Source organism: Blennius ocellaris, assembly GCF_963422515.1.
Source record: "Blennius ocellaris genome assembly, chromosome: 13".
Lineage (NCBI taxonomy): Eukaryota > Metazoa > Chordata > Actinopteri > Blenniiformes > Blenniidae > Blennius > Blennius ocellaris.
The window spans coordinates 15643623-15659225 of record NC_137662.1 but is presented as its reverse complement, the minus strand read 5'-3'; the positions used below and the strand labels follow the sequence as shown (position 1 = coordinate 15659225).

The window sequence follows — 15603 nt, the reverse complement described above, 5'->3', positions numbered from 1 at the left end:
CCATAGTTACCTGGGATTTGGATTGACTACAGCACCCCACTATCACAGGATGAAGTGGTATTGAAGATTGATGGATAAAGAGAGTAGCAGGAAGTACAAGTTATGATTGGGGTTTGGTCCTCAGTGATAAAGCTGGCCTTCCTTTGTCAGTCATTATAAATGTCTTTGAGAGGGGCATTAGTCTATATATGCCATGCATTGCCACCCTTTAGGAGGTCCTTCCTAAGTTCCAGTACAGCAATAGCGACACAAGTTCAAGAGGTTCTTGATTGCTGACTGATAGAAAATAAGAGTCAAGAGGCAAAGAGATATTGCTGTAGATAATATATTCACCACAGAGGACATGCGTTAATGGGCTGGGTCTCAAGAGACTAACGATATATTTAATACAATATTCTGGACAACCACCCAGGATTTTCTTTTTTTTTTTTTGTGGGGGGGGGGGGGGTATTGTCTATTATCTTGTAATGTATTTTACAATATAAGGAAGTGGAGAGTGTTACAGCTTATTATCTTGATAAATTAATCTATATATTAATGTATGGTCTGATACACTCAGTGTGTTCAGTGTTGTTATTACTCCTTGCACTCTCTTTGTATTGAGGCATTTCCCTCTGGAGTGAGTTCCTCTGCCGGCGCGCGTTCACGTCGCTGTGCGCTTCCCCTTCCGTGCTGGTGCCCGCCACAGCAGAGATAGAAAATGGCGAGTCTGTGCAAGCGGCAGCAATGCACAATCGACAGGCGCGGCTTTCGGCAGGAACTTGACTCGTGGCGGCACAAACTCCTTCACTGTGTAGGTAAGGACAACCTCGGCCCCGCGGCGGGCGTTTTTGCAGGTCGAACGGCGCTTCTGCGTGACCTTTATCCGTGTAAATAACCATCTATTACCGCACTCACTCGGGGCATCACCGAGCGACTTTTTTTTTTTTTTGTCCTCAACTGTTTCCTTCTTGCTGCAGCCAACCGGAGCTGTGACTCAAATGCTGCAGTTTGTGACAGTCTTACACCACTTTCTGACCCTTTTAACCGAACTCTTGAGTCTTAACCGACGACTTTGCGTATCAGATATGCGTATCGTTAGCTTGTTTAAAGGGCACAGCGCTTGTTTTAAAGGGAGTGTCATGGGCGACGAGTCGGCCGAAATCGCTCGCTAAAATGCGCGCTCCCGCGCGGTGCGAGTGTACTGTATTTTGGATGGGGGGAGGGCGACATACAGTAAAAGCACAGCGGAGATGTTTTCACTTAACACCGAGCTCGGCTCACCAGCGCCTCTCAAATTACCGTCCGTGAACGCGCCGTGCTGCGTTGAGGAAGTGGCAGAGACAGAGACCCCCACTGCTGGGCGACGACACGCCAACAAACTTGTCCCGCAGCTAACGCCAGCTAGCCCCCTTAAGACAAGGTAGTTAGAGAAGCATCTGTCGACCTGCTGTATTAAGCTTGTTGTATCGTTTGTGTCAGCGTGCACGTGACGAATAGGCGTGGATGTTTAACATTTCTATTGCGCCAAAAGGATATTTCTATACATGCATGCTGATGTTATTTAGCTCAAAGCACCAATGTGTCTCATCTAGACATTGTCATATTTGTAGATTGGATATCCCAATGAGTCAAAAGCTATTTTAGTGCATGAACTAGTTTCTTTTAGTGCAAGTAAACATGCTGGATCAGTTGTGTTTGTGAGCAGCTTTAAATTGGTAAACAAAATCCCTTTCATAACTGAACTCTGATAATGCTAAACATCTCTCAGAAAGTGTTTGTTTTGATCTAGCTTTAATTAGCCTGCTGGTGTCATATCTTATGATTTATTCTCTAAGATGCAAAGATGTTTTGCAAAGGCACCAATATTGAAAAGGAAGCACCTTCCTCGTAAACATAATCAGAACCCAACCCCACCTCAGAGATACCAAGACTGCAACTGCAAAAGCAGGCCAGTTGTATCTTTAAGGACCCCACCCACCCTGAACATCTCCCTGCTCAGGCGCTTTAATGCTTCTACCCACAAGCTGCCAAGCCCCCCTTTACACCCACGCACTCCAGCTTGTGCACACCCTCCATGCAAGACTTGATGTGCAATAACCACCTTCCCTTTAAACTGATTTGCTGTAACTTTGTTTTTATTCATTTTGCATTGCCAGCAGGAGCAGTTTAACAGTTTCCGTTGCTTCTGAAACTATAATGATCCATATTTTGTATTGTGTGTTACCAAGATCCATCTCTTCAGCTCATTTATAGTGACAAGCCTCCTTCCTTGTATTAATTTGCTCTTCTGTGCTGTTGCATCACTTTTGCTCTGTTGCTTCTGAGCTTTAAACATTTCTAACTAGAACTGAAAAGATCACTTTAGAGGCAAATTGAAATGTCTTGATCAGTGGCTACTTGTATTGAAGTTGCTGAATGCAAAAAAGCAATGACTCCATTTGAGAAAATTGGGTGTACAACTACTAAATAAACTGAACCATTGGGGGGAAGGGGGCTTCTTCTCTTGTTTGGCCACCGAAATACATGGACGTGGACAAATCAAGCAGGCCAATTGCAGTTCTTTGTATCTATGAGATGTGTAGGTACATTTTTGGTGAAGTACATGCCAGGTAAGGGTGTACAATTAATTGACTCGTCATATAAACTGCCTTAGCCGTTGATGCACAAACAATAAGGGGTGAATCCCCCTGGAAGGCAAGGATCTATCATTTGTCGTGTTGCACATGATGTAGTTACATTTTAAACCCACTTAAGTAAAGACTACAGCCACATTATTTCTCAGGCAGTCACATGCACAACTTGAAATGTAGTGTTAGACTTGAGTAGTACTATATGAACACATTTAAAATGCAATACCAGTGTAATCTTTCTTTACAGGCAAATGATTGATTTGTTTCTGTGATAAATGTGTCAATGAATGTAAACACCTAGTGCTATATGAAATCCCTTAGGACTTTTTAATCTTTGTCCTCACACATTATGATGGATTACCAATGTTTACATTCGTAGTTTCAGCCAGTTTCACATACTTGATGGTAGGAAAGGGAAGGACCTTTTTGTATGAATGTCGTCTTCTCCTCGTGACTCCGTAACATAGCAACAGCCAGTGTGGACACTGCACCTTTCCACAGTGACTTCAACACACAAATGAGTTGCTAATTTGACCCACTATTTCCTCGCTACTTCATGCACTTAAAACGGTTGCCTGTTTATCTGTGAGTGCAGAGATATTATGAAGTACTTGTGAGATCTTTCAGATGGATTGTTTGATTTAACCCACAAAGGAAAGCAACATGGTTTATATGCCATTGAATTCTCTATTGATGTTTGCTATTGAATGGAATTTTTAAACGTGAATCATAAGGATGGAAAATACCCCAAACTCTCTTGTTCACTCTTATATAAGTCTATTTTATATTTCATGCTTCAGAGTTTAAATTTTAATGTGTAGGCATGAATTCATGCTGTGTTTTTCCTTACGGTTTTTGGCAGACTGTAAAACAGATTTTGAAACGCCATTTAAATTGTAGGGCGTAACGACTATTTTTAAAAGCCCGAACAGCACTTCTCACGCTGCTGATCTCAAAATGTCACATTAAATCAATTTCACTTTAAATGGCTGCTATGTATAGATCTTATTGAGATGTGAATTGTACTGGCTGTGCAGACAAAAAGTAGGCCCTTGCATTTCCTGTCATTTTACATTTAGATTTTAGTTTTTGTCTCAATTAGTCTATTCTTGATGGCTTTAATTATGAGAATGAGCATGTTCAAAAACTATTCAGCTGCCTGTGATCATATGCAGACTAATTGGAGTCAAGAGATTTTGTGCTTGTTTTTTTTTTTTTTTTTAATTAACACTCTTATAATAATAGGAGAGAGTAACTCATAGTATTTTGGAATACAAGTCATTAGTTTTCATGACTGGGATCATGTGTGGCCCCGTCCAGAAAGACCTTAGTTGAGCCAAGGGGCTGCAGTACTAGGTGTGCTGTGTGCTTGTCATCGAAACGATAATGGAGACAACAAAAACAGCTGTAGAGCCCGGACTGTTTAGTTAGTCATTCTGTCCTTTATGATTGACAAATGTCCCTTGTGTTTGGGCCATAATTGTAAAGCTGCAGAGAACATGACAACAGCATCAGTCTGCTGGCTGCAGAATGGCATATTCTCTCCAGAACAACAAGGACATACTTTTGTTTGGCTTTTTGGTGGAGAGGGCTGCACGCCACCACCACCCAGCGAACACTGAAATGGACATTTTGTCTCTGTGTATTTAATGTGAGCAGTAAAACTGCAGGGCAGAGACAAGCGCAATTGTCCCAAAGAACAGCAGAAACAATTGTCTGCATGTTTCCTTGTACATGTGTTCATGGTCATCCAGCCCCCAGATGCCAACTGTGTGGCTGAAAATGTGCGTGTTCTGCCTGTGTTTGGGAAAATTGGGAGCGGGACAGCACATGCTGACATTCAGAAATGACTGGAATGTCAGCTATTCGTGCTTGCATTGGATATGTGAATGAGTAGGAATAAGGATTAGCACATGCAAATAACAAATATGAACATCACACAGATTGTCTACTCTAGTTGATTATTTAATTTTTATCCCTTTTTAAATTCAGCCTGCCTCCGCTGGATTTTTGGCCTACATTTTCCTAATTTGCAACAAGAGCTGTGCTGATTTGCGTTTGCATTTTACAAGATATGACCAACAGCTTTAATGACTGCCTATGACTGTGTGTGTTTGTGCACGCATGCATGCATCTTCTTCTTTTTCCGTTTTTGCCTAAAATAATGATGGTCCTGTATTTGTTATTCAAAGTTATGTTTTGTGCAATATTACACCATTTGACTGTCAGTTTACATCATATCACGTTAAGTATTCATGGAGTGGTGTTTTTTTTCTTCTTTCACTGTAGATGTTGCTTAAAGCTGCCAATGCACTGCCTGCTGCATGGACTGCTCCAAGTACTCTTTATTTTGAATTTATTGCAATAAAATCACATTTCAAGCTTTGATATGCTGGGTATCATGAAAATGTCTAATGTCATCAGATGACCTGCATTAAGTTGCTTTTTCTGTGAGTGTTCTGGTTGGCAGCAGCAGATAATTTTCAGATGTGTAGATATTTTGCCCGGTCTGTATGTGTTGGGCTGCAGCAAAAAAAAAAGAAGAAGATATTCGTGCACAGCAGCTCAGCTAATTTGTGCAACTTTGCCATCTCTGCACTCATCCTCTTCCAGCTCCAGCCTTCAGCCCCCAGCCCCATCTTACATCTTCAAAGCGCATTGCTCACGGAGATCAGTGACCCTTTTCATACAAAATTATGCTGTTGTGAGCCTCATAGTCTTAGCACGAGTGTAATTTTAAAATACGATGCAGCGCTAAATGATTCAACAATCAAAGTCTTTTCCTTGTTTTAAAAAAAAAAAAAAAACCCTCTGGTGAAAACTGGCAGCATTCAGCGTACACCTCGTTGACTTTACATTAATTTCAGCCAAAGGAAGATCCTGTTCTGTGAGCTTGTGGTCACTCCTTCTGAGATGCTATGTGTACAGTAGTTTGAGTGGGGGATGGGTTGAGTGGGGGTTGATGCAGCACTCACTGTACGCCCTCAGTGTTACAGCAGTATATGAAAGGGTGGGTCATAAGGAGCATTGCTTCGTCATTTATAGGCTGTATGCTAATATTTTATCAGATTTAAATGCGTGTTTCTTCAAGTGAGTGAATCATTTGAAATGTAAATTTGTCTGTACAGCTATGAGCTAATGACATACAAAGAAAGGCATGCCCAAGTCCCACATTGTAGATTTGTCAACTTTCCACATTATTTTCTCGAGGCTAATATGCATAAAGACCTGTTATTGAAACAAGCATTCTAGTTGTGGTAAGAATAAAAAAACAAATGTCATTAAATATTAAATACTATTCTAAAGACATCTGCAAATGGGTGTCAGGGGTGTATGTTTTCCACAAAGTGTCAAAAAGTGTTAGTAAAAGCTTTGGGCTTTATATGGTTCGGTCACTGAATTGAGCCAACCATTGAGAAAACAGTCTAAATGAAAATGCTCTTTAATTTTTTCCCCAAAAGACTCTTGCTTCACTCTTTGTTTTGTACTGCAAATATATTCTACCACTATAATGTTGCTTTAAATTGCAAAAATAAATGTTACTAATCCATTCTTTTTGTGGTGAGTTTACAAATAGCATTTGAAAACAAATGTTCTAGTTTTCTTTTAATCCGTGTGTCTTCATATGTCCCACTAGATGCATTGTACTAAATGTACTATTATGCACCTGGCAGCAGGTGTGACAAGCGGGCTACCCATTGATTTCATACATACGGGAACATGACCATGTGTATCCACAAGCATGCCATGTATTGCCAGAAATAAGCAGCAGAGAAGGTTTTATCATGCACTATGTTTAATTCACAGTGATGTACGGCATAGGTTAAGGTTGGGATTTAGGAAGGTTAAGCGGATCCTAGATCTGTAGGATTTTTCTTTCTGAGTGCTTGTGGAAAGGACAAGGGTGTCACACACTCCAAATCTTTCGGTCTCTGATTGGCTGGAGATGTAGGTCAGAAGAAGGCTAAGGCAGATTGGACTGAGTGGCTGCTCACCGTGAGTATGCATAAGCCCCATGAAAGGACTGTGAAAGTTTTCATGGTCAGCGTTTTGTGGCTGACATTTGATGGCGGTCATTTATCAGATTATAACATGGTTCCTCACTATGTCATGACTGGAATTGGTACTTACCATATGAAGCAGTTTTAAGGCTCTATGTGGTTACTGGAAGTGAAGGAAAGAAGTCAGTCTTTGCTGTTATCGTAATGAAAGACATTTCAAAAATGTCTTAATACAACCTTCTAGTTATGGGACTGTTATATCTGGTTGGAAGTTGTGTTTGAAACACAAAATGTTTTGAAATACACTATTTACACTTTTTTCTTCTATAATATGAAACAATTAATATTTGAATAGGTATGATATCCTCCTCAGCCGTTTGAGATGAACAGAACCTCTGTTAAGTGGTTCATAGGTTATAGTCTCAAGGCGCTTGTCTTTCTCCAAGTCAGTTCTCCTCTCATGAAGAAAGTTGACTTAATTTTTTCTTTCATGTCAGCATACCTTTGTGAGAATTAGGCTGTGCTTTGAAATGTCTGCAGGAAAATGTATTGTATATATATGTTGTTCAAATTATATGAAAATAACAAGCCATCAAAGGTTTGGCATGCCAAATGAAGTCGAGTCATCCTTCTCTTCACATAGAGTTGAATGATTGACAGAAGTGACACACGGTGCCCTGTAGCTGAAAATTAAAAAAGAAATCTGTAAACTGCAATGCCGCAACAATTCCTGACGTATTTCTGATGACATGCTGTCAAAGCAGCCAGGGCTGTTGGCATGTATTTTGCCCTTTTTTTTTTACACCAGGTTGCAATAGTTTGCTTGTCCTAAATGTTTTCTTCTTAGCCTCAATTAAGTGTTGATGATTACAAATGGTGAGATCAACATACATTTGGGTTTTTGGCATGGTATCTTTGCATATCTGTACTACTTTCTTTATGAATCTGCCCCGAAAATGTTATGCAAAGCCATTTGAACTCAATACAGAAGATAAAATATGTGTAGCAGCAGTCTGGTGCTTGTTGTATTCCCTCATTGGTGTAAATAATTGGTGTGTCTTTCTTATAATGTCTGAAAGACTGGATGTTTTCTATGTATGTATTAGTATTTAACATGAGGTAGCTATAGTTAACAAAGGGGCACACAGTGAACTGACTTGCTAGTGTGTTTATTCTGTTTTTGGGGGCATTTTAACTGTGGCCACTACTCAGGTTTTTTTTATATACTCATTTATTTTTTAAAGCATGCATGACAATTCTACATGCTATCAATATTTTATCTTCAGCACATGTAGAAAGCTTGCTCTTCTAAAGTTATGTTGTCGGCCCCAAAATGGTCTGATTTCTGTGGGACTACTGTACCATCCTCTGCTCTGCAAGAAGAAGAAGAAAAAAAACCCCACAATGTTGCCTCCAAGTCATGGTTTACAGTATGACACATTTGTAAATGCCCTAAACTGAATTCCTGAAGAGTAGTTTGATGTCATAGCGCTGCTCTGTCAAACGAAAGTGGATGACCTACTTTCCTGCTCGTGCCTCTGAAATATTTCAGAAATAGGATTGGATAGCTTCAGCTGAAGTCCTGTGCACTAACCCAGAAACAGACTCATGCTGCAGCTATAGGCAAGGCTGTGATTCACCACTCCCCCCCCCCCCCCCCCCCTCTCTTTTCTCTCTTTATGTTTGGCTGCTGAAAAGTGGGTGGGAATTTGTTGGGAAGCAGAGTGAGGCATTTTAACAGATGACAGCTTTTGTTGAATTCACTGTGAGTTTTGGAAGGGAGTGGATGGTAAGGGCCCACTACTTCTAATGATTTAAGAAGACATATTGTAAGTAAACATTTACTTTGATGTGTAGTTCAATGACTTCCTCTTGTCACTGTCTCTTATTTAACTTGGAATATTTGATTTTGTTCAGGCCTAACTTAAAAAATTTTTTTAGTTATTCTGATCCATAGGTTTTATGTTGCTTCAAAATAGTTAAATGTTATACTTTTAACACATTTGCATGGTTGGAACAAGTACTTTTTTCCTTTTCGTGGTTGACACTATTTGAACAGAGCACTCTCATTTAAAATCCAGTTCAGTAGACAGATGTTCTCTTTGACCTCTTTAGTGCTTGATTTAACGCATGTAGTGGTTTTGGATTGGTTATTCTGACCCTGCGGCAGTAAGCAGACATTGCATATTGTGTTAATGCACTGTTAAGTGAAGTCTTCTGCAGCATAATGCACTGCATTTTTCAAACAGCTGAGACTGTAGGACACCACCATCACATTTGTAATGTATGTAAAATATTTCCTCCCTCTGTGCATGCAAGTGTTTGGTGAGTTACTGAACTGTAAACTGTCATTTAGTGGACTGTGAAAATTTGGTTTTGCTTGATTTCCTGATCCCCAGCATTTGTATAGGATGCTCTGACACCATTACCTAGCTATGTTGATACTGGCTGTTTTTTTTTTTTTTTTTTTTTCATGTTACAACATACAGTCACTCCCAACTCTGTAGGTGCTTTAGTTGCTTGGCAACAGGAGGATGGAGTGCACGTATTTACTGTTGGAAGTAAAAACCTGGGGTGAAAGCTGATAATGTGTGTTTTAACAGAAGCGAAGGGTGGCTTACAGCAGTTGTCAAGTTGAAATAGAGAGGTAAAGGCAGCCCTGGGTGTATGGCTAAGATATTATCACATGCACTGCTGCTGATGTACAGTAGGCAAGGTTCAAGCGTTTTTTTTCCTTCTGACTGCGATAAATTAATTTGGGCCCTCAGGCAGTAAAGGTTTTTTTTTTTTGACTGTGATTCATTTCGAGTCTTTGTTCTGCTGCTTTTAGTTTCAAAACCAAGCCTTAATTAGGAGGCCATGTGGACAAATGTTCCGATTGCCTGTGTATACTTCTGGAAACTCCATATTTATTGCATTTTCTGTCAATCCTCAGGTTTTGAGAGCATACTTGAAGGTCTTTTCGATCCAGAGCTGGTGGAAGATCTGAAATTATTTAAGGGTAAGTATTTCAAGCTGTTTCTTTTATTTCGTTTGCAGCAAGTATGTATGAATGACAGTTGTGTGTTTTTTTTTTTTAGAGTAATGTATTATATGTACATGACAATGATGCTGTACTGTACCATCTGGTACCTCTGTCCGGTCACTAAAACAAAACGGGCCCACTGACCACAGAAGAGAAGATGGCTTGTGTTCTTACAAAGTTGGTGTTTTGGATGACGTGGGGACATTTGAAAGAGTCCCAGTGCACATTGCTACAATTTATGGTTTTATGAGACAATAGTAAGCATTATTTGGCTTCTCAGTGCATTTGTAGTGAGTCTTTTTACAATAGCACTTGTGGTTGAAGATTCACTTGAACTGAAAAATGTCTTGCTGATTTGTCCAGTCTCACTAAAAACAAATCCAAACAGACCTCTGTCAGGAGTTTTGTTATTCAGTTGTGCAACAAACAAGAAATAGGGTAGGAGAGAAACTTCTAATTTGGATATACTTTACACAAAGCTTGAACTATTAAAAAAAAAAAAAAAAAATTAAAAATCCTCGTTCTGTGCTGCAGTTATGTTACTATTACTTTGTCAATACAATTCAGAGTAGTCAAGCATCAGATTTATTTTCTAAAATCAAGCATTACTGCTAAACTCATGATGTCACTAAGTAAGTTTGTTCCATATATGTTCTTCATTGCCTGTTTGTCATTTGTCCACAGATTTCGAGCCGGTTACCGTGTCTGATTGGTCGTTTGATGAAAATTGTCTGTTCTGCTGCTTGAGAAGAGATAAAGTAAAAGTAAGACTCCAAGTTATATATATATATATTTTTTTTTTTTTACATTCAATTCAATTGCAAATGTGTCAAGTGGAATACCTTAGTGGAACTGTCTCACTGAACATCTTTTATTTTGGAGCCTTTTAAAGAGTTGTTGTGATAAGAAAGCTAGAAATATGAGATGATATTTTTGATAAGGGATGCCCTGGGGGTTTTTATCAGGAAAAGGGTCTTTGCTAATTAGTGATTTCCTTGTAGAAGTCGTCAATGCTAATCACTTTGACTAATCCATTTATTTAAGTAAGAAGTAGTGGTTTTGTTTGGGTGTTGCTAATGATTTTCGTTTTCACAGGAACACCTAATTGGCTTGAACGGCGAGGGGGTTGAAGACACACCCAAACCTCTACTGGTTAAAGATCAGATCACCATCAACCGACTCGAAAAACAAGCTGAGGAATTTCTCAATGCAGTCCTCTGCAGAAAAGGTGAGCTGTGATGTGTTCGTGAAGGGATCTGCAGTATTTTTGTGTTTTAATCATTCAGATCATTTTCATGTAGAGGAGGAAAATAGCCATCTGTCCCTGGGCTTTAACGTAAAGATTACTGTTCTATAATTATTCACATTGCTGTAATCCCAACTTTTATACAGGGCACAGGAAATGACCCCAGCTTCTGCGTTGAAAATATTTGTTTCATGTTTGGTGTGCGTGACGCTGTAAAGCATTGCCAAGTAAGCACTTTTCATGCGCATATTTCACTTTTAATTGTTTGTTTTTTTTTCTTTCCAGATGTGCCAAACCTTTCAGATCCACACATTCCAGTAGTGGCCCGAGAGATCCTTCAGAGAATGATCAGACAGTTTGCTGCCGAATATACCTCAAAAACCAGTTCCCCTCAGGACAGTTGTTCAGATTCCCAGCCTCACGCTGACCAAAGCCTGTCGACCCCGCCTCTGCTGTCAGGGGCTCCTCCTCCTCCCAGCAGCCCTGCTGGCACCCTGTCTGGGCCAACACATAACCCCGTCCTCAGCAAGCTCCTCATGGCAGATCAGGATGCTCCTCTTGACCTCACCATCAAGAAGCCCCTGGCTGAGCCAACCGAACAAGGTAGTATGAAACTCGGCACTGAAAGGTGTATTATTTACTGAAATATATGCCTTGTCATTGACCAGGATACAATGTTGTCGCCCCCCCCCCCCCCCCCCCCCCCCCCCCCCCTTCTGTTTTCATAGATGGAGTCCTTGATTTATCCATTAAAAAGAATCGCTATTGCAACAGCCTGCCCATTCATAGTCCCACAACTACAATAAAGGGGTAAGAAATTTATATTTTTATTGAGCCTCTTATCCGTAAATAGTGGTCCTTTTGAGTATAATTTACTTTGATGATTTATGATGAATGAAAGAATATGGGATCTAAGCAATGCACAGTTTCTTTGCACTAACATTAATGCATCGGTATAAACCGGCATAAACTCTGGCCTGAAATGTAAGTCCTGGATTTAAAGGTCTTTTGGCTGTCTCGCATTTTGGGAAAAAAACTAATAACGGAGTGAGGGGAAAGCATATTCTGTGTACTCCTATATTGTAATTCTGCATTGGAACCTCACTCTGAAAGATCCCAGAAGATGTTGTTAGTTATATACTTTTATTCCAAATCAATTACTCAGCATGTTTTGAATTAATCGAGATGCATACGCCTCAAATTCATAATCTGATCAGCCAGAAATTAAATGGCTGCTTGTCTCTTAAAGCACTTTTTTTTTTTAGCTTGATCAGTTTCTGTATACATATGCTCTGGCTAGGTCGATGGAGATTGTAATAATCTTTATTTGTAAGATGACTAATCCAACATACCTTTCGTAAAAACATTCACCAAATAAATTCCATGAGACGAAACCCCCTCTTCAGACAATCTTACAAACTTGCCGTAAGGCAGTAGAAAACTAGTACATTTAGTTTTAGTTCATCGTGAAGCAGTCAATTGTTAAAATGTAAGTATTTAGATGATAAGCATTCCATATTTCCTGAACAGTATACTGGTAATAAGAGTATTTTTCATAACTTGAAATTGATCCCAACTGTTTTTCTGTGCTCAGTCAATTTAATCTAAATCACCTGGGCTGTTTTTAGTCTGGTTTAGTCTGAATATTTCAAGCTTCCATTGTGTTTAATTCTAATTGAATATACATTTGATTATTTTCTGGAATTAAACATGCCGATAACAATAATTAGTTTGGGATTAATTAAGCACCAATGGTGTTACATTCCTCCCTTCTACTGCTCCGATAGCTGATGCTGTATTCATAGTCTGACAGGCCTCTCTTTGGTTTACATTCTTCCCAGAAATACACAAGGTCTACAGTTTGATATCATTTCGAGCTTGCTCTAGCAACATGGTTTTGTGGTATGAACGAGTACAGAAATCAAAAGGAGTAAAGGCTAATGGAGAAGTGAAGTGAAGAAGGTGAACACTCTGGAGGGTGAAAATACTGAAGCAGACATAAATGCTCGGTAATTAAGTAGTGTGCTGCACAATCAGTTTATATACCTCAGGAATAAGGTGTGGGGAATCCACACGGCTTCAAAAGAAATCAACTTAAAGTTGAATCTTAGTAACTTGACTGACACTTAGGTTTTGAGTTAGATAACAACCCCTCTGCTGGCTTACTCTTTTATTGCTGTGCTTGTTTAGTGGTAACGTCACAAACAAAATGTCAGGAGCTGTATTTGCATCATTGCGTCATTTTGTAAGACATAGTCACTTTGCCCTGCTTAATATCGACATGCAAAGCTCCCTTCTTGCAATGACAAATAATCCCTCCTTCTGGCCATGACTTTTGAGCCACTGGAATACTCAGACTTGTATGTATTCCAATAAGTGCCTTCTCTTTGCTTTTATCTTCACTGTTTCTTTGCCCTCTTCTTTGTTTCTTATTTCCTATGTTGATGCAAAATTTGTAAGCAGTTATCAAAGCAAGCAAATAAAACATTGTCAAACGTGAGCCTTTTTTGTTCTTAAAAGTCACCCACATTCACACAGTCAGTTGCTCTTAAAGATAGTGATGTTACCAAAGCAAGGTCATATAATAAAGGAGTGGCCAACATCCTCCCCTCCCCAACCCATCCTCCTTTAGAAAAGAGAAAAGGGAACTGTGCAAGCTCTGCTTACACCCAATTTCCTTCCATTCAATCAGGCGATCCTTGCGAGCGGATGGACATGTCGGGCTGTTTATGAAGAGCCTACAGGATGGGAGGAGGAGGGAGAATTTCGGCCACTCCGCCAGTTATAAGCCTTCCTCGTCTCTCGCTTACTCGCTGCACATCAAAGAGGAGGCCGATCTGGAGAGCGACCCAGAGTCTCCTCGCAGCCGTAACAACAGCTCCAGCCCTCCTGACCTTTTCCGAAACGTGTCTTCGTCACGGTACTCCAATGGGGCCCTACTCAAACTCAAAACCAGCAGTGAAGCTACTGAGCACCTTAAAGACATACCCAGGTTGTTGGAGGCTGCGGGACTTCTGACAAAGTCACTGGCATTAGAGAAGGGAACCCTGCAGGAGACGTGCAGGGACCACAGCCTTCCACTTTCTCGCTCATCATCTTTTGACCTCAAGATTCCTCAGGTGCGGGTTTTAGCCACGGAACAGACGCATCCTGGGATTCCCTGTCCTCCGAATATTCAGGTTCACTTTGTGAGAACGGCTTTGGAAAAAACTGTGTTCCATTCTGCCAAAGCAGATCCACAAGAAGAGCAATGGACATTTGAATAACTCAGGTTCAGAATACTGGCCTTACCCCACCGACCGCCAAGCCTTGGGCGGGAACTACCCCATGGACGCGGAGTCGGATCTAGCTAACAAGCAGCCGAGGAAGAAGCGGGGCCGGTACAGGCAGTACAACACCGAGCTGTTGGAGGAGGCTATCGTGGTGGTGATGGGTGGGAAAATGAGCGTGTCGAAAGCCCAGTCAATCTACGGCATTCCACACAGCACCTTGGAATATAAAGTGAAGGAGCGCCTGGGGACCTTGAAACATCCTCCCAAAAAGAAAATGAAGCTGCTAAGCCAAGTGGATCAACTGGGTGTTTCACAGTCCCCCAAAAGGAACGAATTACAGAATTCGCAGCACATCGCCTCTGAGAAAGGAGAGAGTGCATCTGAAGAGAATGGGACCGATTTCCACGATGGGAGCCTCTCATCAAATGAGTGATTCATCTGTGACCGACTAATTATTTTAATAATCATTGCATTTGCCAGACAGTGATAGAACCTGATTTGGTTGTCTATAAAGCCTTTTATAGTCATATTTATATTTACCTGACTAAATTCTCCCCATATCCTTTGATCTTTAATAGAGTAATATATGTATGAATATATAGCCTAAACCCCCCCCAGTTTATTTAGAAAGTATAAAAGATTTTATTATACTGCTGCATATTAATCGGTTTTAGTTTACGAATACAGTTTAAGCTTTGAGAAGGATAATTCCTCTCTCAATATATGTATCCTATAGAGACAGAAGCTTGTGTGAGGAAATGGCGCCCCACAGTGTCTTCTCTCAGTATTTGTTCACAGTAAATTGATAAAGTGGTTGCCTCAATTATATTTAACACAAATATGTTATTATATAGGCCAACCATGGAAGTGTCTGTCACTGTTTTGCACTTGCATGTCTACAGCTACAAAATGCACTTAGAAGATGTACTGGTGTGTCTGTTCAAATACTGAATCATATTTATTATTTTATTTATTCTATATCTAATATAATTACTAACCTGAATTTCACTTTCCTATCCAATCTCATTTCACCTCCCAAGTTTTTTTTCCCCCCTACATCTTTCCTGGGAATAATGTTTCTGCAATTGTACTGGTATTGTCATTTCATTGCTTTCACTGCACTCAGGTTAAGTTCAGGTTGAGATGTAGTACTTGTCAGTTCAAGATATTGCATCACTGTACACATACATTTCTCTCTCTCTCTCTCTATATATATATATATATATACCTCAGCTACATATATGCTCAGCTAAGTTATTGCCTCTTCTGACAACAGTGAAGGATAGAAAATCCAAATAGGCCTTTTGAGGTAACATTTCAGGGCGTCTTACTGACAAATATGTGTCCTCCTCTCAGATGTCTTCGTCTTCACAACCTACCTTAAGTAGTCATCAGTAGCATTTCAGTACCAGTGTAAGCCTTCAGAGCATTTCAGTTTCATGTATTT

At 40.1% G+C, this 15603-nt stretch overlaps 1 protein-coding gene across 1 annotated transcript; it reads left to right on the top strand.

The window, feature by feature from the left end:
* Positions 1 to 700: 700 nt before the first annotated feature.
* Positions 701 to 14589, top strand: LOC308138342 (ligand-dependent corepressor; the record flags this gene model as incomplete). Its single annotated transcript, XM_080507425.1, has 8 exons — positions 701 to 797; positions 9549 to 9614; positions 10323 to 10402; positions 10734 to 10866; positions 11170 to 11487; positions 11613 to 11694; positions 13577 to 14003; positions 14119 to 14589. 8 exons carry the CDS (start codon positions 701 to 703, stop codon positions 14587 to 14589), a joined length of 1674 nt encoding a protein of 557 aa, XP_080363551.1.
* Between the last annotated feature and the right edge of the window lie 1014 nt (positions 14590 to 15603).